This window comes from Drepanopeziza brunnea, assembly GCF_022702325.1.
Source record: "Drepanopeziza brunnea f. sp. 'multigermtubi' strain 214-2 chromosome Unknown ctg8, whole genome shotgun sequence".
NCBI lineage: Eukaryota > Fungi > Ascomycota > Leotiomycetes > Helotiales > Drepanopezizaceae > Drepanopeziza > Drepanopeziza brunnea.
This window is the reverse complement of record NW_027094071.1, coordinates 850,168-875,037: the sequence shown is the minus strand read 5'-3', so window position 1 is coordinate 875,037 and position 24,870 is coordinate 850,168. Positions and strand designations below refer to the sequence as shown.

The 24,870-nt window shown below is 50.6% G+C and overlaps 9 protein-coding genes across 11 annotated transcripts; 4 read left to right on the top strand and 5 right to left on the bottom strand.

The window, feature by feature from the left end:
* Positions 1-1,266: 1,266 nt before the first annotated feature.
* Positions 1,267-3,151, bottom strand: L3040_005193 (uncharacterized protein; the record flags this gene model as incomplete). Its single annotated transcript, XM_007296994.2, has 3 exons — positions 1,267-1,764; positions 1,811-2,944; positions 3,002-3,151. The coding sequence occupies 3 exons, from the start codon at positions 3,149-3,151 to the stop codon at positions 1,267-1,269; spliced, it is 1,782 nt and encodes a 593-aa protein (XP_007297056.2).
* Positions 3,152-3,579: 428 nt separating this feature from the next.
* L3040_005192 (uncharacterized protein) lies at positions 3,580-5,807 on the top strand (the record flags this gene model as incomplete). Its single annotated transcript, XM_066157270.1, has 4 exons — positions 3,580-4,564; positions 4,615-4,684; positions 4,732-5,218; positions 5,274-5,807. 4 exons carry the CDS (start codon positions 3,580-3,582, stop codon positions 5,805-5,807), a joined length of 2,076 nt encoding a protein of 691 aa, XP_066011583.1.
* Positions 5,808-6,339: 532 nt separating this feature from the next.
* L3040_005191 (uncharacterized protein) lies at positions 6,340-6,826 on the bottom strand (the record flags this gene model as incomplete). The annotated part of the gene is made up of 3 exons (XM_007296992.1): positions 6,340-6,479; positions 6,583-6,710; positions 6,819-6,826. 3 exons carry the CDS (start codon positions 6,824-6,826, stop codon positions 6,340-6,342), a joined length of 276 nt encoding a protein of 91 aa, XP_007297054.1.
* Positions 6,827-7,239: 413 nt separating this feature from the next.
* On the top strand, positions 7,240-9,908 carry L3040_005190 (uncharacterized protein; the record flags this gene model as incomplete). The annotated part of the gene is made up of 7 exons (XM_007296991.2): positions 7,240-7,568; positions 7,763-7,928; positions 7,979-8,109; positions 8,155-8,358; positions 8,412-8,766; positions 8,815-9,676; positions 9,745-9,908. 7 exons carry the CDS (start codon positions 7,240-7,242, stop codon positions 9,906-9,908), a joined length of 2,211 nt encoding a protein of 736 aa, XP_007297053.2.
* Positions 9,909-11,426: 1,518 nt separating this feature from the next.
* On the bottom strand, positions 11,427-11,860 carry L3040_005189 (uncharacterized protein; the record flags this gene model as incomplete). The annotated part of the gene is made up of 3 exons (XM_066157268.1): positions 11,427-11,448; positions 11,514-11,652; positions 11,719-11,860. 3 exons carry the CDS (start codon positions 11,858-11,860, stop codon positions 11,427-11,429), a joined length of 303 nt encoding a protein of 100 aa, XP_066011582.1.
* A 2,696-nt stretch (positions 11,861-14,556) lies between these two features.
* L3040_005188 (uncharacterized protein) lies at positions 14,557-15,869 on the top strand (the record flags this gene model as incomplete). Its single annotated transcript, XM_066157267.1, has 3 exons — positions 14,557-14,747; positions 14,848-15,653; positions 15,748-15,869. The coding sequence occupies 3 exons, from the start codon at positions 14,557-14,559 to the stop codon at positions 15,867-15,869; spliced, it is 1,119 nt and encodes a 372-aa protein (XP_066011581.1).
* Positions 15,870-16,357: 488 nt separating this feature from the next.
* L3040_005187 (uncharacterized protein) lies at positions 16,358-18,676 on the bottom strand (the record flags this gene model as incomplete). The annotated part of the gene is made up of 3 exons (XM_066157266.1): positions 16,358-18,019; positions 18,123-18,152; positions 18,218-18,676. The coding sequence occupies 3 exons, from the start codon at positions 18,674-18,676 to the stop codon at positions 16,358-16,360; spliced, it is 2,151 nt and encodes a 716-aa protein (XP_066011580.1).
* A 2,495-nt stretch (positions 18,677-21,171) lies between these two features.
* On the top strand, positions 21,172-22,263 carry L3040_005186 (uncharacterized protein; the record flags this gene model as incomplete). 3 transcript variants are annotated; one of them, XM_007296987.2, is made up of 1 exon in its annotated part: positions 21,172-22,263. In XM_007296987.2, one exon carries the CDS (start codon positions 21,172-21,174, stop codon positions 22,261-22,263), a length of 1,092 nt encoding a protein of 363 aa, XP_007297049.2. The 3 variants fall into 3 exon arrangements, with proteins under 3 accessions (XP_007297049.2, XP_066011578.1, XP_066011579.1); XM_066157264.1 differs by having other exon boundaries at positions 21,532-22,263; XM_066157265.1 differs by having other exon boundaries at positions 21,820-22,263.
* A 740-nt stretch (positions 22,264-23,003) lies between these two features.
* L3040_005185 (uncharacterized protein) lies at positions 23,004-24,490 on the bottom strand (the record flags this gene model as incomplete). The annotated part of the gene is made up of 6 exons (XM_066157263.1): positions 23,004-23,156; positions 23,204-23,236; positions 23,287-23,747; positions 23,801-24,070; positions 24,208-24,240; positions 24,331-24,490. The coding sequence occupies 6 exons, from the start codon at positions 24,488-24,490 to the stop codon at positions 23,004-23,006; spliced, it is 1,110 nt and encodes a 369-aa protein (XP_066011577.1).
* Positions 24,491-24,870: the final 380 nt, after the last annotated feature.

Sequence of the window (24,870 nt, the reverse complement as noted above, 5' to 3'; positions counted from 1 at the left end):
GTGATACTGGTGACTTGTAAGTAAGTAACACTGGTAAGTAAGTACTGCATAATCTCCGCATAATCAACCGTTGAAGTCTAGCCGAGCCTGCCCAGCTGCCAATCAAGCAACAAAATTTTGACTCTCCAAGACGTACTCAACTAACTAAAGCAAAGCTTGAATAGAGCAAGAAATACGACTCATGACTAACGATGATAGCTACGTAGAAGCTCGGCTGGAAAAGGGGAAGAAGACTAGAGGTGAGACTGAACACCAGAACTTGACAAAAAGAGAGTTCGGCTAGGAAAAAACAGACCCAAAATGGAAGACAAAAAGAGAAAAAATGAAGATAAAGATAACCGCAGCCCACGACGGTACAGGCATACGTAGGTCATCAGACTTGATAATCTAGCTGTATTCCAAATTCCAATCCCCAGAGCGATATAATCTGGCCAAATAGTAATGAACATGTGCTCTGGAATGACTATGTCCTATTTCCGGACCCGAACGGTCCTCGTATCCTGAGTCACCAGGCTCCGTCTTACGGCGAGGCAGAATGGGTATAAGGGAAAGCAACTAGACCTTGAGGGTTGCTGTGCAGTGCTGTGCTGACAAGATGCCCGGATCGGAATGTATCGCGGTGGTGTGGTTGACAATGGTGTACACATATGTACGTACTTACACGGCGGTACTTGCGTCTCGGGTCTCGGAGCAAATCAAATCTCCAGTCCAGTCCGACAGCAACCAACATCTTCGAGACCATTTCTTATCTCGAAAAGAAAAACTGGTCATCCCCATGATCACATCCGACGTTTACGTTGGGTTACACAGAAAAGTGTACGCACGAAGCCGGTGGGAGAAATCGTGGCCAGCTTCTTCTCGCAGCAATACTACGACTACTGCCTTGTCATCGAACTGAATTCTTTCTCCTCGATTACAGCAAGCAGGAAACATCTGACTTGCGCCCGCCGGTACGATACCTATTGTTGCATCGTTCTCTTACTTGTGAATCAAAGTTCGATCGGCATGATGATTAAGTAATAGTCGTATAAATCGAAAGCTCTCCTTCGCAGTGGTGAGATACGGGCCAGTACAGGTAGCCACGGCAAGCAGTAGATGCCAGTGGTACAATCGCAGAAGCCTCACCGTTCCTAAATAATTTGTAAGCAGCGAAAGGGCGAGGACTTGCCAACTGCATCTTCACCCCTTTCCATATAAAATTTCCTAAGTCCCTGTGAAGTCTATTTCGTTCAAATTGTGAGCAGACTCTAACAATACAGTCCCAGCTCAAGATACCTTCTTACCACCAGACTTTCTCCAGGAACTGGCCCGAGCGCTACTTCGACCCTTCGGCTTTCCCTTGCCCTTCTTCTCCCCACCCATCTTCAGACCCTTCGGTTTTCCATTCTTCGAGCTGGCCCTGTACCCTTCAAATACGATACTCTCGGGCGTCTTCGATATACCTACTACTGCCTTCCCATCTCCCTTCTTTCCCATCACCGTGCCGTTGGCGCCACTTGCTGCATTTCTGAACTGAGCAGCTCCGGCTTTTCCTAGAAGCTTGCCTGCTCGGCCCTTCAGAGATGACAATTCTGCGCTTGTCTTCGGTTGGTAGATACGGGGTTTGGAGCTGACTTTGCCTTTGCGAGGATCTGGGCGGGATGCGGCAGAGGCGAGAGCAGTTTTGCGGACGGCTTTAGCGCGAACCACACGCAAGACACGGGGTAACATAGGAGGGTACTTCTTTTCGTTGAAAAGAAGTGCTGCTTCTACGGAATTTGCGTCCTGGAAATTTTAGTATTTAATCAAATGCGGGATAGGACGTACCGACCTCAAATTGAACATAAGCGAATCCCTTTCCGACTCTGGTCTTCTCGTCACGTACGACACGAACACTTTCTACTGTCCCTGCCTTACCAAACTGTCTCCACAAGCCCTCTTCGATATCCGAAGGAATCTTGGAACGTTTGCGCTCGTTGTCTCCACCCTGTTCCATCATGCTCTCGTCGTCAACGAATCCGAGGTTGCCTACGAAGACACAGCGACGGTGATCTGTTTTGGCCGGGTGAGCCACACCATCGACACGTAGATGACGATCTAAGACCATAGTGCCATTCAATTTCTTGACTGCTTCTCTAGCCGCAAAAGCCGTAGAATAGACTACATAAGCATTGGTACTCTTGGTTGTCGCAGCCATGAGGTCCTTCTTGGCGAAAGCGGCCTTTTTGGGGAGAGCAGTACCGGCGTAGGCTGTAGATCGGAAGCGGAGAGACTCGATTTTATGCTCTGGCTTGCCTGCCAAAGGGGCAAGCGAAGAGAGGAACGAGCCCATGTGTCCGAGTAAAGTCTTTTTAGCGGCTTTATCGGTCATCGCGAGCGTAGATACATTGGCAAGGAACACTGTCCGAGAGGCCTTCTCAAGTTCTACGGCATCCTTACTCGGGGCCAGAGACTCGTGGAGCGGAACATCTGCTGGCGCAGTTCTTGCACTCTTCTCAACCGAATCAGAATCGCTCCCATCGTCTTTTTCAGAGTCCGAGTCGAGATCCTCGGATTCTTCAGACATGTCCTGATCTTGCGTGGCCATCGTTCTTTGGCGCTTCAACCGTCTCTCTGCCTTACGCTCAGCCTCTTCTTTTTCTTCCTCTTTGGCAAGCTTCTGCATATATTTCCCCTCGAGATCTTCTTCTTCGGCCTTTCTCTTTCGCTTGCGCTCGGGTTTGGCAATGGATGCCTCGATGATTTTTTCTAGCTCAACTCCGACTTGTGCTTCATTTTCGGACTCGGAAAAATCTCCAACGTCTACATCGTCGAGGTCCCCATCCACGCTGCTCAGGTCCTCGTCGTCGCCTTCGGATTCGGCTTCCCCCTCCTCGCGCTCTAATTCCTCGTCGACTATTTTTTGCTTCCTCGGCGGCGGAGGCTCCTGGTAACGGGATTTTGGAGGAGGTTTGACTGGACCAGCCTTTTGGAGAGATCAGTATTCAGATACCGAATGCCACTGTGCGTTTAGGTGACTTACACTTGTCGCAAACAGCAAGGCCAAGCTCGGGTCGAGGACTGCCTCTACAGGCAGAGACTTGTTGCTCTTGCTTTTCCTGCTGGACTTCTCCTCCTTCTTTTTCTCAATATTTTCAGAGGCCTCCCCATCTTTGCGACTTCGTTTTCCCATGTTGAGTGTAGTTTTCAATATTCAATAATTGTTCCCCAATACTGAATGAGTTGTGCACTTTAAACTATTCAAGAATTTCTACCTAGACGCGCTAGTAGTAGCTTGATCGGCCCGACGATTCGCCGAGCCCTTAATGACCAGGGTCTGTTGAGCTTCACCCTCATGCACGCACTACCTACACCACCATTTTTCCACCGCGATCCACCTCCTCATATTCTGCTCGGACTTCCTGGCGCCAGCTGCCTCGTGTGTTCCGCTACTCGCCGCTACTCGGTATCCGACAAATTCTGCTTCACAACCCCAGTCTCGGGAAACACTTGCGCGCACAACCCTCGCCCCGACTATCTTGTCCTGCTTGCTGGTCGAACAGAGGGCATGTAACTACTGCAGACCTAAGACTTATTCGGTACGGGCATAACAAGCGTATAATGAGTGTTTCGATGGACTTAGGGGTCGACGCCCTGCTGCAAGCAGCTCAAGCAGAGGAGGCTCTGAATGAAGTTGAGGTCGGTGATGACGATCGCGAAGACGGCTCCAGCAGTCTCTCCGAAATTGAGGACAATAATATCGACGAGGAGGAGGATGAGGACTTAGAGGGCTCGGAGGACCTCAGCAACCCCTCCGAAAACGATTCTGAAGCAGAGACGGAGCGTCTCGAAGAATCTCCCATTAAATTCCGACAGCAACAGGACCTCGTCATGTCCAGCCAAAACTACAAACACAGTCCAAGCAAGCTCAACAAACAAATCTCACCTACCGATATGGATATGGAAGAGGACGATGAGGACGACGATCCGTTATCTTCTGACGATATTTCTCATAACGAATCCCCAGACTCACCGAAGAGCTCTGAGCAGGGCGAAGCTGAACTCGAACCTACAACTGCTGCTACATATCTTGACGAACCTTCGGGCGATATCGTCAAGACATTACTGTCTGCTTCAGATGCCGATACAAGGAAGCGCAAACGGTCCATAATGGCTGGAACTTCGTTGGACGACGACCTTGAGGAACCTTTGCGCAAGCGTACTGGCTCAGTGATGACACCCGGGCGTGATTATGCGGTCGAGGACGAGGCTAACCCTGACTACGAGGAACAATTATCCAATCCAATCAGCGGGAATGTGTCTGGTGAGGAGGGTGAGGCAACGCAAGAGAATGAAGGTCCCGAGGAAGCTGGAGATGCTGTCGTGCCTGAGGAGCTGGCTCCAGAGATCATCGATGCGCCAACATCGCCAAAGAGACGAGGGCGAAAGAAGAAAAAGGTCGTGGAGAATGGCATCGGTGGTCGTGAGGATCCGGACGCCGACGTTGCTGTCAATGGAGACCACGAAGTCAGGAATGGCGAAGAAGGCTCGGCAGAAAACGAGGGTTATGACGAAGTCGAGGCTGCCAACAAGAATGAGGAAGAACGTAAGTCCGAGCTTTTGCATTGCTGCCTGGGCTCTGTTGACAAGTATTAGTCGAGAAAAAGCGAATTGCATTAGAACAGTTGAGTGCCATCGAACGGCAATTTACTGCCTTCCGAGACAGGTAATGTTTTCAAACTTCGAGAAATAACACGTCTAACTCGCTAGCAGAGTCTACGATGAACGATTAGAACAACTGAATCGAGAAGAAGCGATGCTGCGACAGAACAAAATTACACATCCAGACTACCTCGCAATGATACAATGTATCGATGCACGGAGAGACGATAAGCTTCGAATAGCGGACAACCTGCGCACGCTTGAGATGCAGAATCTCAGGAACCATTCAGTGGCGAAAAGAAGTCAGATTCTTGTTCAGTATCAACAAGAAGTTCGCGAGATCCGGGAGAGGAAGCTTGAGCAACTCGGAAAGCAATGGTACGAAATCCAACACGACAGGAGGAATCATGCTGGTAGCATTCCGGACTACACTCTAAAGTACCCGGCAACGAAAGCACAGCAAGTTCAGAACCAGATGGCTTATAACACCGAGGTGTCCATTCTTAGTGGAGTTGCGAAATATGTTGGATTCCCTGCAGCTCCGACAATGGCATCGGCCACAGCCGCAGAGCTGGAAGATGATTTCGAGAAAATGGGGGTCAGTCTTCTAAGAACAGTCTCCGAGCGAACAACAAGAAGCTGACCGTGCTTAGCGAACGAGACAAGCTCAACCAATGCCGGTACCTATGCAGGAATTGCAAGCGCTCCGCAACGCTGGTTCAAGGTCTCGATTCAAGCCGGCTGAAGAACAGTTCATTGAACAGACGCCGTGGGCTAATCCTCAACATCCGTCCCATGCGCATCTGCTCCAGAGGCAGACACCGGCTCAGCAAACGCCCAGAACATCGACACAAGCGCCAGCTCGAAGACACTCTCACCAACCTGGAGTGCAGCCAATCTCTGGTACCTTCTCGAACAATTCTAGTTCCACAATGACGGGTCGTATTTCGCCTCATAACCCGTTCGTCAATTCGCACTCACATACCATCGTACCCTCCCCGTTGGGAAGTCGACAACCATCACTATCCCCGCAGCAAAACCGGCACCCACCGTCGCATAGCCAAGATTTCCCAAAGAGCAACATTGTACATCATCACTCGCCTCCTGCGGGTCCCTCTGAAGTACCGCGCGAATTCGCGCACGAGGTGAGGCGAGAGCAAGCTGCTGCGATGATGGGTCGGTTCTGAGTCTCCTTTTTCATACAACAACCAATGACAGACAGGGCACATGTGGCGCAGGCAGGCGTTCGAGGTTATTACTTTTAGCACCTTTAGCACGGACGATGCTTGGTTGGAATTTTGGATTGATGACCATGTCTTGTATACATACATAGCTAGACAGACACATGGGCCCATGGCAGGCAGGGTGGCAGTTATTGGCGTAGCATATTATTACCCGGGGATCGATATGTGTGGTGAAGCAGGCTGCAACTATCTATGAGATTTTCACAATGAACCGGACCGACGCCCCAAGAGAATTTCTGGCATGAGGTCAAATATCTTAACGAATACTAAAGAATCCCATTGTTACCAAAACGCCGCCCCTGTCATGCCATGCCGTGCCGTGCGATCATCCCTATTTGCGAAATCCTCATGTACACGGCTCTTCCCAGGCTAATCGATCGATCATACACATACATAGAGGGGACTCTTTCCTGCCTTCGCCTAATCCAATTCGAAGCCTACTTTCACTATTCCTGCATACGCCCTTATCCTTATTCTATTTGCCAGCTGCTGCTGTGTCGAACTGCCTAGCCATCGTACTCGCGCCAGCCGTCGGAGCCTGGACCGGCGTTGCCGCGTCGGGAACCTTGACGTCTTCGAAGTCGTCCTGCGAGACGGCGCGGATGGTGAACCAGTCTGAAGAAGCAAAGCAGAATCAGCAGATATCCGAATTGGATTTCAAGAAGTTATGAGTATGAGTAGGAGGAACAGTGAGAGGAAAGAATTGGGCAGCTCTCACAGACACCCACGCAGAAACCAAACAGGCTCACTCCCGTCGCTGCGTTCTTGAACAGGTAGGGGCGGCGGGCGCGGATCAAGGCGGCGGATTGCTTGTAGTGCTGGTCATAGTAGGAGGATTTGGGGAGACTGCGCCGTGGGGGAGGGGATGGTCAGCGCGGTATTGATAAGTTGGGGAGGTAGGTGGGTCGGTGAATGGATATATCATATTAAATTGGAAGATGATTGGGTACGCACAGTCCCATATTGACGGCTGGGTCGAGATCCGAAGGGAGGTCTCTTAAGAAGTCGTTGGATGTTTTGATAGGTATGGACTTTGAAAGTTCCCGCCTCCACTGTACCTACTTGGTTGCCTGCCTAGGGTTCGGGCCAGCCCATCCCCGGGTCTCGGCCCGTCTATTTTCCAGAAGGCGCGTCAAGTCAGCTATGAAGGAAGCACAAAGATACTTACCACCTACCAATACATAGAAGAGTTCTCAACTCAACCCAACTCCATCACGATTTCTCCCTTCATCCTCGCCCGCATCTTCCGCGACAACGACATATACCGTACCTACTTGATGCCACATTCGATTGTCACACCCGTAGATGCAGGCCTGAATTTCCTCTTAGAGCTCCGTTTTAGCTGTTGAAAGCGCCTGCCCTGCTCCTCTTCACCATGGACTCCTCGGTCGAGCTCCAGATCAAGCAACTCGGCGATGCGCGCAAACTCGTCCTGAGCGATGCTAGTCACTACCCGCAGATCATCCAAGGCATTCTGCCCATCGCTGCACCCGGCGCGCGCGTCGAGCTGCGAAGATGGGTTGCCGATTTCCTGGCCGAGACGTTCGCGGCCCCCTCCCTGCCATCGCAGCAGAAGGAGACCCTGAGCTTGCTGGTGCTGGAGACATTGAAGAACATGATTGAGAATCCGCAGGAGGATCCTGCCGTGGTGAGGAGCGTGGTGCAGACGGCGGCAAGCGTGTACCCGCTGGTGATGAGATGGATGTATGTAGCCATTCCTCCCCCCTTGGAAATCCTATGCATGTGTCTTGAACAACTGCCCGTTATTACCTATCCTCGCTGTCTATATAACCCGGATTGATCCATGGCTCTCTGCGCTTGGTTGTTTATGATGATGGTCGCGTGGCGGGCACATCTGTCTTAGCAAAGGGTCGGGTCTAACTTGCATGCCTGGATAGTATCAACAACTCGTATGATAGCACAACATGGGAGCGGATGACTGCGATTAAATCGAGAATTCTGCGGATGTGGGACACGGCTATTCCTGGTGTGCGTATCTGTTGCATCAAATTCGCCCAGAAAGTAGTCCTGGTACAGACCAAAGGCCCAGATGCTGACCCGAGGGTATGGATAATCCGTTTTTCAGCGGTCGTACAATACTTACTTCCTCCCAGCGCGGCACACCACTCGAAGTCTCTCTGTCTATGGTACCGTCAAATCACCCTCTTATCCCACCCAAGAATCTTGAAGCGGAGGCATCAGGTCTGTTAGATAGGATGCTAGCAGTGTTCCATGAAAACAGCAGGTCTGTACTCTCCCATCCCATATGCGAACTAACTGACATGAAAAGCGATGCGATCCTCGTCGATGCCACCCTAAACTCCCTTTCCATCCTGATTCGTTCCCGTCCCCAAACTTCCAATAAGATCTTGAACATCATCCTGAGTTTCAACCCTTTGAAGCAAGCCAATTCCCCCATGAACCCCAAACTCCGTGTTATGGTCAAATCCATGGAAAAGACCACTAGATTGTTGCTTCTCCATGTCCTCAAGCGGTACCTATGCCAGTTCCCATCTAACTGACTGGGGAAGTGCTGACAGACTTTAGTGATCAACAACATCCACTTGCTGGGAAGATGCACCAGTATATTGAACGGATGATGAGAGCCAGGGCAGATATCTTTGATGAGTCGTCACGGAAGCGAGGTGCCCCCGAGCCTACAGATGGCTCAGATGCTGCGAAGCGACAAAAGCTGGGAGCTCCTGCCCCGGTCCTGGCCCCGAAATTTCATGTTCCTCCTCTGGCACCTGGGCCCCATACTATTGCGGAACTCTTCACTGTTACTACGGATGAGGCTTTGAAGGCTTTCGATGTCTCACAGCTGCCAGATGATCTGGTCCTTAGGATTGGCATTACGATATTGCAGAGGATTGATGCCAGTACGCTGAATCAAGCAGTCGAGGTACGCATTATCTCTGAGATATGAATTTGGAGACTAACGAAACTTTAGGGTGTCCGTCAAAGGTACAAGATTTTGGAAGCCACCAAGCCTGCCGTAATCACTGCCGCAGCTCATCTGGATGTGGAAGAGGAAGATGACTACGAGCCAGACTTTGATGTAGCAGAAGACGCAGAGCAAATTTTAAACAAACTCGACGGTGCACCTCCGGAAGAGCCGAAGGTCGCAATACCCTCTTTCTCTGGCCGCTTTACCCTCCCTGCACCACCACCCTTAACAACAGCACAGGCCAGCGAAGTCGGTCTGTCGACAGTCTACAAGGTATTCGACGTGATGAGGGGACTGGAAGAGAGAGGCAAGAAAAGCAAGGCCGGCATCAACAGGCTTGCAGCTAGCGCATATGATCGAGACGCATGGATCACCATCCTGACCCGTATCGCTACACGTGCTCCAGCCGGGCTCGAAGCGCTCGATTCCTTGAAAGCCGAATCGGACGTCCCATCCTACATCTCCCTCGCCGATAATATCCGTGAGTTCTTGTGCGGCTACGTCCTCGAGGACTTCCGGAAACGCATCGACATCGCCTTGGCCTGGCTGTGCGAGGAGTGGTACAACGACAAGATGCAGATGAAAGAAGCCGACCAAGACGCCACCATCCTGCACTACGACAAGTGGGTTTTTAAGATCTTGGATGGCATGGTGCCGTATCTAGACGGCCAGGATAGAGGTTTGGTCATTAAGTTCCTCAGTGATATCCCAGGCTTGAGCATGGAGGTTTTGGACCGGGTGAAGAAGCTGTGCCGGGATCCCGCGACGGTCAACATGGCGCTGCAGAGCCTTCTGTTCCTGGTTGCGTACCGGCCGCCCGTCAGAGAGCTGGTATTGAATGCTGTGGAGGATGTTTGGGATACCTGTAAGCTCCCCTTTCTACCTTCTAGCTTCTTGTGACTGTTCAAAGATTTAATTGACAAAATCATGCAGACGAGGACGCGAGACCAACGGTTGTCAAGCTCTTTTCCAAATGGCGGCCGGGACTAACCGAGCGCTCCTCCAGCTCCAAGCCCGCCACCGAGGGGGACAAAGAGATGACGAAGCCTTTATTGAACAATGGTGGCGGCAGCACAGTTGCTGTAGTTGCTACATAGATACAGCTTCTACAACGTCACAAGTGAATCTCACGAAAGCGATGAGCTAGCTAGCCTTTGTCTGTACATTAGCTCCTTCGTTCTTCCTTTCCCTCCTTGAGGTTCTGGCTTGGACTTTGTCTCTTTTTTGAGCGTGCATGCATGGGTGCTTGTTTGGCTTGGCATTGACATGGCATTGGCATTGGGTGGCGTTTTATTTCCAATCTTGAGCACGTCAAAGGGGGTTCAAAATTCGGTTGTTTTTACCTTACTTAGCGGAGATGGCGGCTGAGGGAGGGGTAGATGGAGGACTTTATGGATAGTTGATGGATACAATACCCGAGCTTGGAGTGGATGTTGATAGATGGATGGATGGGTCTCTTAGCCGCGAGAGGACTGTGGATACCTAGATGCCTAAGTCTTTTGCTGGGAGATGCTATGCTGTGCTGTGGTGGCGGTGCTGGTGGTAGTGCTGGTGGAGGCAAGCAAGCATGCGAGCAAGAAAGCGTGCAAGAAAGCGCGCAAGCAAGAAATGAATGAATGAATAGATGAGTAATAAGACTGCATCTACTGCATGTTCATGGACGTCAAGGTTTTATCTCTGTCTATACTTCTTGCGGTGCAAAAGATTGGACTGAGTGATGAATTGATTGGTTGCAATCCGTATATGCATAGATATGTATGGCTTGAATCCGCCGTCTATTAGCTAATATATTAGTTTGTATCCGAATTCTTCCATTACGGTAATCTATCCGACGTGGACGAGCTGGGCGATCTTTAGGATTTCCTTGGCATCAAGTATACAGAGATTTCGCTTATAAATAGTTTTATTTCTGTATGTTGATATTTTTTTTTTATTTTTTTTTTCCTTTTGCGAGCTTAAATTTGCCCTTGTTCTTAACTGTTTACTGTTAATGCTACTAAGATACAGATTGTTGCGACTTTGGCTTGCGATGATACTATTGAAGGTGATATTGCGCTTTTGTTTATTTGCATGGAGCCTAAGAGAGAGGGTGAGTACTTGAGCGAGTGAGCTAATCGGCACCGTCATCAAGCCTTTTCAAAGGGCTTCAAATTGCAGAGAGGCAGTTAGTGCTCTTCCATGTGTCGTCTTATACCTTAAAATTGGAGGACTCGCGTGGAAGACGATGATCATTATAACCGCGTTCGAAGAAGAAAAAGGATATTCACATCGGCTCACTTCTGACTCTTATTTTCTCCAGGGGAAACATAGCGTAGATCGTAATAATAAGTCTTGATTCAAGCCCTTTGCTTATATCACGATCCGGCACCGCTAGAACACAGAAAGAGGAAACTTGTTATGTTTTTCAAACCAAGAGCCCGAGAGAAAAAAGAAGCGTAGTTGTTCGCATCTGAAATTCCGATTTTGGAGTACTCTCACTGCCACCATTCCCTTCCATCTTGCGTCCTCTGCCCTGGCACACCAATCCAGCTTCCCTCTTCTTGCACCCAACATCCTCTGAACTCCCTGCTCAACAGTACTGGTGCTAGCGGTAGAGGCACCCCATCTGGGAACCCTTAGCATGCGCCAGGGTCAGCACTACTTAAACATCAGCAACGGCCCCGAAACTACAGTATCGAATATTTATATATCGAGTCGCTTACCGGAAGTGCCAGCCTGCAACTACAGAATCACCACCAAGATCACACTCAAAGATCAACCTGTTCAATTCTTTTTCGCAATCGCCGTCTCCCAGATCGAAACCAGACTCTCGGTTGAGGTTCTCGACGATGAACAGCAATCCTAGCTTCCCGGATTGAGGACACATTGACTTGAGCTGGTGTGCCTGGTAGAAACCGGTGAACATACCGCCGTTCTTGTGACAGGCGTCGTAGACGAAGCCGCGTGCCTGCTCCTTGTTGGGCCAACCATCGCCGCTGCCGTAGCAGCTCGCCGAAGCTAGACTGAAGAGCGAGGTCAAACTGACGAGGACGGTGGTGGTTAGTTTCATCTTGGCGGAAGGTAAAGTTTTGGGAGTTTTGCGATTGAGATAAGAAGATGGATGATGAGGGAACTGAAGAAAAAAAAGGGACGAACAAACAGCGTCCTTTTATACCTTTTCCCGTCGTCTTACCCGCCGGTTGATCCGTTCTTCTTTCGAAGTAGGCTGCACGCTCTAACTTAGCGCTTATTCTGTCTCTGAACCTCAGTTTTTCATTCTAAAGTCGAGTGATACCGCACTCCATCTCACTTTTACGTGAAATTCGGGCAGTTTGAGACTTCGCTTCGCTGATAGGCTATTTTTACGACTTCTTCCCTGTTATTCGTTCGTTCGTCTAGACGTTACGAAGAAGATCGCATTCTGTGTGCATCCTGATCGAATTAGCCTCGACCCTGAGAAATGGATTGATCGTCTCGCGTGCCGAAGCTCGGAATGCCAAAACCTCACCTAGGTGATCACGGTACCCGGGCAACCTGTCGCACATTCTCACATAAGATTCGGAAAGCCAGATCATACGCTGTATATGATAGAGGTACGGTGCTGATGTTGCTAACCTCGTCAAGCAGCTAGGCACCGTGAAGATGCTCCAGTGAGGATCTTTGCTACTTTTCGAAATGAGATGAGGGGGATTTCCGAGACTTTATGCAGATGCCAGAAGCGAACATACACACAACGGGTACGCGTGACATATATGTACGTAACGACCCCTCTGTACGAAAATTGATTGGCCTCCTCCTAGAAGTGCCCATATCTCGTCTGGAGGTGGGATCTCTAACTGCAGCAATTGGCACGATATGATATGGAAATGGGAGAACGAGCTCGGTAAAGTTTACCTATGTACTATATCTTGAAAATCACGGAGACCCTATGCCTCTCTTTCTGCGTGGACGGAAGGAGACAACAGGCTAGAAGCTTACTTCAACAACGTCAATAACACCATCGATGCCGGAGGAGGGATTCGCGACCCCGATCGTACGGAAATGGGGACATGTCTGGTATTTTTTTCTTATCTGATCAGCCAAAGTGAAGAAGCCATTTCAATTCATTCCTTCCTTGCCGCATCCGAGCTTAGGATGATACATTATAAAATAATCTTATGGTTTCGCTTAAAGTAGGCGAGCGGGTTTTCTCCAGCGCCTGAATAAGGGAATTCTTATCTCAGGGGCATCAGACTAATGAAAGTCCTCTCTCGTCCTCGAGGAATCATAACGAACATGTACAGTTCTATAAAACTTGAAGGCCTACGGACGGTAGAATATTCATAGCGAGTCACCGATATCTTAATTATGAATGAAAATACTCCTACTCCAGGCTTGGCGTCGCGATGCTTGTTTTGTTGTTTTTTGTTTCTGTTTTGTTTTACGGACTTCCAACTACGTACAGACCTCTCTCCTTCTTAAGAGGGCCGGTTGGAAAGCAGGATAAAATGTGCCGTAATACACGTACGGTATTAGCATGATTTTATTTTCCGTAGCTTTTCTCTCTCCTCTCCTTCATCTTCCTTTCTTCCTTCCTTCTTTATATTTTTCTAGACACGACGGACAACCTCCCCTCCCACTTCCAGGAGCGGAAGGAATGAACGAAAAAGGCAAACTTTTTCATCCCGTCGGCTTCGGCGCACTTATGTACCAACTTACCATTTTCTCATCATGATCATCCATGTCATTAGGCCATCTTCCCACTTCCCACTTCCCACTTTCTACTTCCCACGTACCGCTTCCCCGCCTTATACCATCCTAAGCGAAGCCGACGCGGGGAAGACACTCATATCACTCGGCAAAGAAAGTAAACAAGGGCAGGGAAGTGGAGATTAGTGTATGTACTACCCCATAGTCCCGTTATAATAGAGCAAAACAAAAATGTAAAAAGGCATATAGTGACTTATCTTTCCGATCTACGGACACTGCCGAACCAGGTCAGGGTCAAAATCAGGATCAGCAGGAAGATCGATAGTCCATGTATGTATGTATGTACCCATCTATCCGCCCTGCTTTACGGAGGTACAGCGGTTATATATTCCGATCCACTACGGAAACTAGCTCAATGGAGTAATGCCTCTACGGTCCTTCGCATAAGCTAAGGATGCGTGGGAAAAGGTCGGCGAATTCGAATTTTAAGCGCTAGTTGAGAGTACGCCGGAGGGTTATCGGGCTGTAATCGAAGCTGATGGAAACTGATTACATATCAAAATGAGAATCCTTTTCTACAGAGTACGTATTGTATTGTCGCGTCCAGCCACACGACGCGGAGGACCGTAGAGGTTTTTCTCGATTAAGCTAGTTTCCGTCGTGGGTCGGAATACATAACCGCTGTACCGCCGTAGTCAGAGGCTCCGAGCTGGTGGTAAACGCAAAAAAGGTAGGTATATTCAATTCGATAATAGGGTACGGTACGGTGCAGTGCGGAATCACCGAGATGGGATATCTATCGATGACATACATACAAACATACCCACACAGCTCTGCAAGGGTGATGCGTTGTGAAGTATTGATTACTTCAACGCATAGAGAAAGAGTACAAATAGCAAGCTGCAGATGGGCACTTCCAGAAAATCCCAGGAGAAGCCGCTCATTCTTTCTCAGACCAAAGTTCATCATTATCAGTCTCTCGTCCCCCCCTCCCCCCCCCCACCCCGGCTGATCTTAGACTGTTCCAGTCCGTTCGTTTGCACTTCCGAGTCCGATTTCCCTGAAACTAGCTCGGTCATGAGAGCCGCCATTCTCTTCTTGGCTGTGGCCTTAAGCCTCGTGGGTAGCGGCGCTTATGCGTCGAGGAACCGCACGCTGGATGCCTTGGTAGCCGAGTCCAGCGCCAACATCATGGCGATCCTCGAGGCGAGGTTGGCCGATGCCTCGGCGACGTGCACATCCCAGAACGTGGTCGTCCGCAAGGAATGGCAAGTGACCCTTCTACCACGGGCCAGAGACAGATTGGACGCTGACGGCAACGCAAAATTGAATGGCTGGTTGACTGACCGACTGACTGATTGGTTCCAGGTCTGCCATCTCGTCTGCCGAGAAGCTGAGCTACATTGCGGCCATCAAGTGCATGCAGAACAGCAGTGCCATCACCCCCGTGTCCGCCGTCCAAGGAGTCCGCAGCCGCTTCGACGACTTCGCTGCCCTGCACATCAACCAGACCACGACCATCCACTGGACCTCCGTCTTCTACGCCTGGCACAGGCAGTACACCTGGCTGTACGAGAAGGCCCTGCGCGAGGAGTGCGGCTACACCGGGTACCAGCCCTACTGGGACTGGTCGTCAACGAGCACGCACGCCGCCCACCCGCTCTTCGATGGCAGCGAGACGTCCATCTCGGGCAACGGCAAAGCCGTCGCCCACAGCAGCTACGTGCTGATCCCCACGCCGACCGTCATCAACTCCACCGCGACGTCCGGCACGGGCGGCGGCTGCCTGACCTCCGGGCCCTTCGCCAACTTCACCATCAACCTCGGGCCCTTCGGCGCCCCCGTCCAGGACGGCTTCGCCTACAACCCGCGCTGTCTCACGCGCGACTTCCGCGATGGCGTCCTGCCGGCCAGCCTTTCCTACGACAACGTCACGCTGGCCCTGTCGCAGGACGACCTGCAGTCCTTCACGAACCAGATCGAGGCCGGCACCGCTCTGCATAACAACGGGCATACGACGACGGGAGGCGTACAGGATGACCTGTGGGGCAGCGCCCAGGATCCCGTGTTCCATTTCCATCATGCGCAGGTGGATCGCGTGTGGACCATCTGGCAGGGCTTGAACCAGACCGTCCGGACGCTGGAGATCGCTGATACCATGACCATTAAAGATTGTAGGTTGCATTGCCCCCCGACTCTCGCTTAGAATCCTGCAAGCGAGGGAGAGTAAGTGAGTGCGTTGCGTGCGTGCTGACGTTGAGATAATAGCGCCGCCGTCTGCTGCAGGAAACTTGGACTCGGTTATCGATATGGGGTTCTTGGGTGAGCAGTCGACCATTGGAGATTTGGTCTCGACTATTGATGGGCCGTTTTGTTACATCTACGCTTAGATGGTGTGACACCACCACGGAGTGATTTAATTTTTAATTTTTACCTGTCTTTAGACGAATTGGCGGTAGCGAAAGCTGAGTGACGGAAGAAGTGAGTCGAATTTCTCGTACCTGATATATTACGCTATGCAGACGAAGTAATAGCATTCAAGCTTCACCTCAGACCTTCAGGCTCGTCCATTCTGAACTTGACTTCATAGCCAGACGCAAAAAGTAGAAACAAGTCCACGAAGATGGGCGAAAGATGTTGGAAATCCGAGTTGGCTCTGGAGAGGTATACAGCCCCCTTTCTTGGACTAGGTATGTGTGTGTGTGTATCGCCCGGCTTTTTCGACCGCAGAGACCGACTGCTTTTCCTCCCTCTGATTATCCAAAAGAACACTCACCTGGAGGGGTTTCCATCAAGCTATCTGCGCTGCATGTTCGGGAAGCAAGCGGAACCAGGGAAAGGTAAATAATAATAATATTAATAATAATCGATTTATTCATCAAAGCTTGAACCCAACGCTGAAATTATGCGTCGCTCCCCCCTCGACTGCCACATTCACATAGCCATTGTCCGTGTCGCCCTGCACAGCTTGCGAGTCAAAGTACACCGAATTCGTCTTGTCCCCCCTCGGCACGCTCACCACTCCTCTCGTACCCGCCGGCCCAGTCACTTGCAGATAGAACAGTCCCGCATCGTTATGGTTCCAGGAGACTTTGATCGGACCCTTGGGCGTCGGCACAAGGCCCTTTGCCCACCTGACGTCGCCTGGGATGGGCTTCACGGCCCAGGTTGAGAAGCCAGGGCCGGAGGGCATGACGCCAAGGACGTAGTTCGTCAAGGCTGGGACGACGCCTGTTCCCCAGCCGTGCGCCATGGACGTGAAGCCATCCTCGTAAGGCTCGCCCTTCGGGCCGATGCCTTCCCACATCGTGATCTTCGGGTCGTGGGTCGACATCCACCCGTACAGCCGTCTGATCTCTTCCAGAGCAGAGGCGGCTAGCCCCGTCCTGAACCGGGCTTCGATCTCAAAGTACGAGATGAAAGCATAGACGCGCTGAGAGAAAGGCCCGAGGAGATCATTATCGTAGAAGGAGTTGCCGTACGGACGCTCGTGGTTGGCGGAGAGGTAAGCGAGGATGGATTCCGCTCGCGTAGAGTTCGCTACGCCGCTGACGATGCTCAGACTGTTGCCATCCTGAGCGTGGGTCTGGCAGAATGCCTTTCCACAGGTACCGTCGTAGAAGGCGCCGGCTTTGGGGTCGAAGTTCCCGTCCAGCGCTTGGGAGACTTTGCGAGCTCGTGCTGACCAGCGGGAGACGTCTGCTTCGTGGCCGAGGTATCTGGCCATAGATGCGGCGTTATCGAGCGCCATCACGTAGAGTGCGTTGTAGTAGGTGACTGGACCGGAGCGAGGGAGGAAGGCGTAATCACCATAGCCACCCGTTCCACCAAGGCCTTTTCTCAGCAGTCCGGTTGCTGGGTCAGTTGTTGATGGGTAGAAGGTGTCCAGCACCTTGACGAGGTTGGGATAGTACTTGGTCACGTATGCCGTGTCGCCCGTATACATGAAGAGATCGTAACTACAGGCAACCCACCACAAGGGGTAATCGTATAGTGGCAACGTGTAGCTTTGGATGCTCGCCGGAGGAAGCCACCCATCCGCCCGCTGATGATCCGCAATATCAGCAAGCACGTTTCTGGTGGCTGCCGCAACGCTGTGACTCAGGTAAGAGGTTCTCGAGGCAACGGCGAGGTCTCCAACATAAGGATCTCGATCTCGATTCGCGCCATCGTGAAGAACCAGCTTCCCCATGAGCGTCGGGCTGCCTGCACCTCGAGGATCGGTATCGTTTTCTCGGAACGTGTCGATACACAGGTCGTTGGTATATACCCCGTCGTACCACCACTGATTGAGCTGATCGTCGGAGCTCTCAAACCAGCCGGTGAAGGTATTCGGGGTGCCCAGGAAGCCCGTGAACTCCAGGCTCATGGAATCGATGTTGACCTGGCCATAGGAGGAGGTGTAGGGTGCATCAGCCGGAAGAGCATCCAGATAGATTTTCATATATCTGAATCCATGGAGGCCGTCGGCACAGACTTGGTCGCCAAACTCGCAGCCATATTTGTCCGTCCAGGTATATGGTGTCGGACGAACCGCGATCTGTCACGTGTTAGCCATCACGTGCCAAATTATTGTCACGTGAATGTTAGTATCGTTACTCGAGCCGAGCCGAGCCGAGCCGACTTCCTCGAGAGGTCCTTACTTGATCGCTTCCAGGAGTTATGGTTTGTCCCTACGATACTTTCTATCAGAAATGCGTCCTCCCATTTTACATATTGACATTCATATCAAACCCACATTATCCGATCGCGAAAAGTCGCTTCGATTGCTGAGGAACTGCAGCGTTTCCGAGAATGCCAGTCTAATACCTGGAAGCCCTGGGGTGGTATTGAACGACCCTCCAAACTTGATGGACACAAAGCCAGCCATGTTCTGGCCCCAGTCAACAACGACGGCTGGTGGAACGTCAGACGCGTCTGCCGCCATCGACGCGCTCTTCGGCAGTGTCCTGGTCAGGATCGTCGATCCCTTGCCCGTGAGAAGACCCTCGGCATTGGTGACATTCCCCCGTGTGAGAGTCCCGAGCACGCGGCTTGGTCGTACAACCGCACTCGGGGGAGAGCGTACATACTTCTGCCAACTCTCGCCTGTGCCAATGTCGATGAGTGGCCGCTGGTCCTGCCATTGATAAGAGCCCGCGAGAGTAGGGGGGGCTAAAACCAGCAATGGAAGAAGGCAGGTCAATATAACGAGCATAATCGGGATTAAGAATGTGAGGCTACATTGATGTTGGCGATGCGGAGGCGTTGATATATAGGTATGGGTACTTGTTAGGCTTCGATTTACAGAGTACGGCTTGGAATGCGCTTACGGAGAGGGTGCACGGGCGAAGGGTGGAGCCTAAGCCGAAACACCATGGAGGTGTCATCATCCCATATCGTGTGATCGGAATAAGACGAAGAGGCTTGAGCAACGGCCGGGCAAATTATGATCAACATCGCCCATCACGAGGGGATGGATGCTTTGCCGAAAGCGATCAGTGACCTTCTTCCTTGCCCCTGCAATATTCACACTGCTCTCGCTCAATCCTTCAACCAGGCATATATATGTTTCCCTCACCTCGCCCGCTTTCATCCGAGATCCGCTTAAGTCTTATTTGCGACCACGGAGTTTTGCAAACCAGCCTATCTATACATTACGGAGCAGAGTTGAATCTGGATAAATTTTTGCTGACGAGCTTTAACATCTGCTCAAGATATAATTACCCGCCAGCGGCAGCTTTTCCAAAAAAGAAAAAAAAAAGAGAATAAAAAAGAAGAAAAGTACCAAGCTAATAAAAAGCATCAACACATCACATCTCCAGGGCCATTACTGTTCAGAGACTCATCGTATTGAGGGACTACTAAGTACAATTTCATATTTGGTAATTGCAATCTAATGCGCTACTACCCCCCTGAATATAGTTGGACCCAGTTTAGCCCTATGAATCGTAGAGCGGTGGTTTCTGAATGGCTCAAAGCCTTGTCAACTCAATCGCACAGACTAAATACTTGCCTAAAGATACTTTCCAAGGCTTAAGTCCTATAAGCTTACCTTAAAGGCAGGTAGAGGGTTATTTAAATCGTCAGCTGACAATCCAATGACGGTTTCTTTAAACGATAGTCCTAAGAGGTTAGCATAGTTGATAGATCACCTGAGGCAGATACATGAGATTGAATAGAATCTGAAAACAAACGATTTAAATTATTTAAATCGTAACTAAAACAAAATCATTTTAATCGATTAAATCGACTTCTCTAAGAGCTCGTTTTTTCCTTAAAAGAATATCATTAAAACAAAACCGTTTAATCGATTGGATCGTCGTTTATAAAAGTCGGTCTTTTTATGAAAAGACCGTCTCCGAGCTTTTTGGGACCATTTCAAGATCGTCTTATGATCGTCCTAAAGCCGTCCCCGAATTTTAAACCGTCTCGAGGGACTTAAATTAGTAAGCAAACGAATAGTAAAATATGCTTTTCAGCTCCCTTTTCCTTTAACTTGCCCCTTTCCTCTTTCTTACCCTCACCTCCCCCAGCCCTTGGTAAGCGAAAGAGCTGCACGGTAGTAAGTTCACATTTGATAGATCGATCGATTCTGATTATGAAGTCTTTAGAGCGTTGATATATAAACCGTAGCAGCGAAATTGAGAAATATCTTAGCATCGATTGTATTAAATTATTATTCAAACGATAGTATTAGAAAAACGGTTTTGTATTTTAATCGTATATGATTAAAAACGAGCATTAGATTATCTTAAATATTTGAAACGAATTCCTTAATAAACGTGTTTTGAAAATCTGGACGGGGACGGCTATAGGACGGTCTTGAGCTCGGGGACGATCAAAAAGGTGAACTATTCTTGATTTGTAATTAATATTGATTTTAGACGGTCTAATTACCTTTTTTTTATCAAAGAAGGTCAGAGGATCGCTCAAATAACCCTCTACCTGCCTTCAAGGTATTGGTCCAGCCCCTGGTAATAGCCCTTGCAAAATTACACTCTTGACATGTAGGTACTTGAGGAAGAAGCGGGGGAAGGCGGGGTAGTATTTATTCGCTGATTGATTTATCTGCATTGGATAAAAACAAGTCAATATTGACTTCAGCTGCAGCCGAAAAACGCCAATACCTACTTAGCAGGTAACTGAAACGGCATTTTCGAATTTTGAAGTTTGGAAGTTCGAAATACTCCGGAAAGATCTTCTGGGTAGGTATCTGTGCTAAGCTCGCTTTACTCCATTCGGGTACAAATTATTGCTAATGGCTTGCGCGAAAATGCGTCTCGGATAAGGGATTCGAAGTGGGGTATTCGTGATGTCGATAAATGTTCATGCGGGGTATACTCCGTATACGTAGATATCGCGAGGCCTGGATCCATACATCGATTCGTATACTTGTGAGTCGTTATTTATACTGCTTATGCATGATTCAATTTCGGGAGACGCTATGAATAATGAGAATGTTCAGCATTTTCGAGAAAGTGATGCGATATCCGCCGTATCGCTCCGTATGCACAGCCCGACCCCAGCCACGGTGCCAATGCCGCCGCGTGCGGCCAGATGCAGGTCGAGAAACATAGGTAGGTACATATCTAGAACGCCTCATCCTCCCCTCCCCCGGACATAGAACGTCAGAGACTCGATATCGCGGAAGGAAGAGAGTTACGAAGCGGTCCCTAAGATAGTCCTACTACCATTGCCACCACCACCATCATGTCCACGATGCAACAACGCCTGCAGGCCGCCTCGGCGCAGAACACACACCTGCTAACTCTCATCTCCGAGACCGAGTACGCCGTGTCGGCCTACCAACAAACGCAGGACTACATCCGCGACCTAGAGAGCGCCATCGCCGACGCCGAGAGGCGCCTGGCCTTGCTGGCTAAGCACGTTGACAAGGAGTACGCGGAGCATCGGAAGTTCCGGGACTCGCACATGCGGCGCCTGGCAAGCCGGATCAGCGGCCGGCGGGAGAAGTTCCAAGAGGAGGCGTCTCGGGAGGAGAAGGAGTGGCTGGACGCCGTCGCGACGCAGCTGAAGACGCGCCAGGGCCGGGACCACCTGCGGGCCCGAATGGCCGAGGCGGAGGGGACGAGCGAGGAGTTCCGGCGCGCGGTGGAGGCGCACGAGCAAGCGGCGCGGGAGCTGGACGCGCTGTACCACTCGCTCTTTGGTGGGCCGACGCCCGAGATCCCCGAGGAGGACGAGCGGGAGCGGGCCGTGCTGGAGGCGGAGGCCCGGTATAACGAGGTGGGCTTGGTGCTCAGCCGGGAGAAGCAGACCCGGGACCTCCTGCTGGAGGCCAACGCGTCGCTGAAGCGCGCGTTCCGCGATTTGCAGGAGGTCGAGAGCGACGCGACCATGGACGTCTGGGGCGTGGGCAGTAGCTCGTTTGCCGAGCTGGCGGAGAATAGTGCCCTGAGCCGGTGCCAGCGCCACGTCGCGCAGGTGGAGCTGCTTGTCTCGCAGGCTCAGCGGATCCAGCCGGCGATGGGACGTGTCGGGCCCATGACGATTGCGCAGATGGATTTCTTGAGCAGCGCGGTGTATGACAACATCTTCTCCGACATGGATATGCAGGAGAGGATTCGGAGCTCGATGCTGCAGCTGCAGAATGCACAGGCGGAATTGCATAGGGAGATCGGGGCGAGTGATAGGCGGAGGGACGACGTGAAGAGGTCGTCGGATGAGCTGAAGACGGTGCTGGGCCGGAAGAGGCTGGAGCTGCAGACCGTCCGCCGGGAGGCATTTGAGCAACTGGCGACTTTACCGCCGTATGCTGCTGAGCCGCCACCTTATGCATGAGGGGGGAGGAACGCCGCAGCAGAGGGCTGCCAGCAGATCCTGTCTTGGAGAATGCGTAGTGTGTGGGCGAGAGGAAGATGATCTCTGATCCGATCTCCAAGCTGTGTCTGTTTGCTTCCCAGTTTGACTGTCTGAGCATTCAGCAATATTGTTCGCTGATGGCAACTTTGCCATTGCGATGCAGACGGGGTTTGCAGTGTCATCAACAACTGCGGAAACTGATGCAGTTGTACACCAAAGAGCTCGCAACTGCGCTGCAGATTGGAGTTGCAACTGCAGGAGCCGAAGATGTGGGAACGCTTTACTTCCATGTCGACTTGGCCTTTGCAGCATCAGTGAAACTTCTCCACTTCGGATACCGATAAAATCCGATAAAATCCACTCTGGGGGTAACCGGCGAGGAAGCAATTCGGATTGAAGAGCTCTTAGAATCGTGATTTCTTGAGAGGCCCAGTGGCTGGGGCATTGAGTGAGACGGGGGCGATGGTTGTGAGAATGGGGAAATTCGGGTGTTTCTGTGGAAAATAGCAATAGGAGGGCTCAGAGCAGGATTTTGAAGTTAACATCGTAAGGGATGGAAGGAAAGGTTCTCTCATTTCGAGTCATTATCGGTATATCGTATCTGACTAGCTGGCCTAAGCCTTGGTGGGGGGGAATGTAGAGGCGGAATCCCGAATACAAGATGTACCGTACATGGAGAATATACAAGAAAAACCATCTTAGGTGCTGTCTAGACCCTCTTAATCCCACGACACAGTAGGTTGAATGTCTCCCGGATGCTCGTAGACCTCCGTCGGCAAGAGTTTCGGCTCTTGCCTCTCCATCCTGTCAGACCCAACTTTCTTTGTGATCTCCGGAATCATATGATGCATCTTCATGACCCTGAGTTGGTCCTAGGTCTCGTTAACGACATCCAGCAGAGATGTTTCAGCCCACTTACCAGATAATTCGACTCCCGTATTGCATCCACATACTAAATAGGTGTCAGCAAACAGTGGTAAATAAGAGAGCAATGCATCTTACGCCTTGGTCCACCGTCCCTCTCTCTGCTTCTTCTTCGAGTTCGGCTAAAAGATCCCTACTAGTATAATAATTGTTCACAGCAAAGTTCAGTGCGTCCGTTAGGTCGTACCCAGCTCGACACATCGCCTCCAGCGAGATGTAGGTGCAATCGTTGAAGTCTTTTGCCATGACATCGAGGCTCAATCGTCTCTTCATGACAGCGAAATACAGGTACGAGTAAGGTAGAGCCACGAACCAGAGGCGCTTGAGGAAGAAAGAGGTGACGATGAGCTGAACAACTGGAAGTACGGCGGCCTTTTCAAAGTAGAAATGGCTGGCGTCTACAGCAAGTGAATTCATAGTCACTCGTGCGATTGCACCGCTTAGCATCATTGCCATGCCAGCTTCATCGTATGCTGCATGGAGGGATCCGCTGTACACCACTACTTGCCTGTCCAAGCTGGCCACGCAAGCAGCAATGGCTATGCTGTCAGCACACCTGAACGCTATATATTATGGGGTGAACCACACTTACAAGGCGCATTGACGATATGTAGTTTCCACAAGCTCGGGTCGTATCCGCTGGCTTCTAGCAATCTGATCCAGATTTTTCTCACCACCATCGATGTAGGATGGTCTTCAGGCCAAAGGATTCCAGGTTCTTGTGGAGCTATCTTATTCACGATAGCATGGATATGCTTTACGTGTATGTCCCATTCTGCTTCATGTCGTAGCATCCACTCGTGAGGAATGATGTTGAATTGCTTGCCTCCTACGACCGGGATTTCTTCTTGAAACGTGACCCCTATGTGAACGAATTAGTATGTATTTGAGCATTGACACCCCTTCTTAACAGCAGAATTATATACTATTAAAGATATTATCAATGCGATATGCGATTTGAGACAGAGAGCTGACTCTCGGATTTGCTAAAGCACTTACATATGAGCCCCATCGACGCGGCCATGAACGTCGCTATTAACCCAGACCTCTGCGCCCATTTTCTTCTCCTTACACCTCTTTGGTCTTGGAAATATTCTTTGTACCCCCCTTGCGTTGGCTGACCATAAATGCCACGAGGTTGTCCATATTGGTTGTGGTATCCCGGAGCTTGTCGCCGTCGGCCAAAGTGCAGCGAAGAATTGTTATGGCGGGTTAATGAACCAGTAGATAGAACTGGTGCGCTCCTCCATCGGGAACCAACAAAGCCAGTTCGACTGAGCATTGTGGCGGAGGTGGAGAGAGATTGTGCTGGTAGGATTGGCCTGGACTGGAAAGTCGACGAGGTTGCTGGGAGACGCGTTTTTTTCTAAGCCTTGTTGTGGGACAGTCACGTGTGTCCCACGGTAGCTGTGGCTGGTGTCCGCGTCGGTCAACTGCCTCGAAAGAAAGGGACAATGTGGTCCAGCCGATGCTGGAAAAGAAGGGAGATGTCCATCCTCGTGGTCTTTTTTTCCCCTTCTTTTTCGTCTTCATTATTTTTTCTTTTTCCATTTCTGTCATGATAAGAAAACTCCATGTCTCGTAGGAAGATTTAAGTGATGCAAAGCCACGAATTAAATACTTAGCGCTAGAGCTTTAAAACAACGACCTCTCACTTTATCC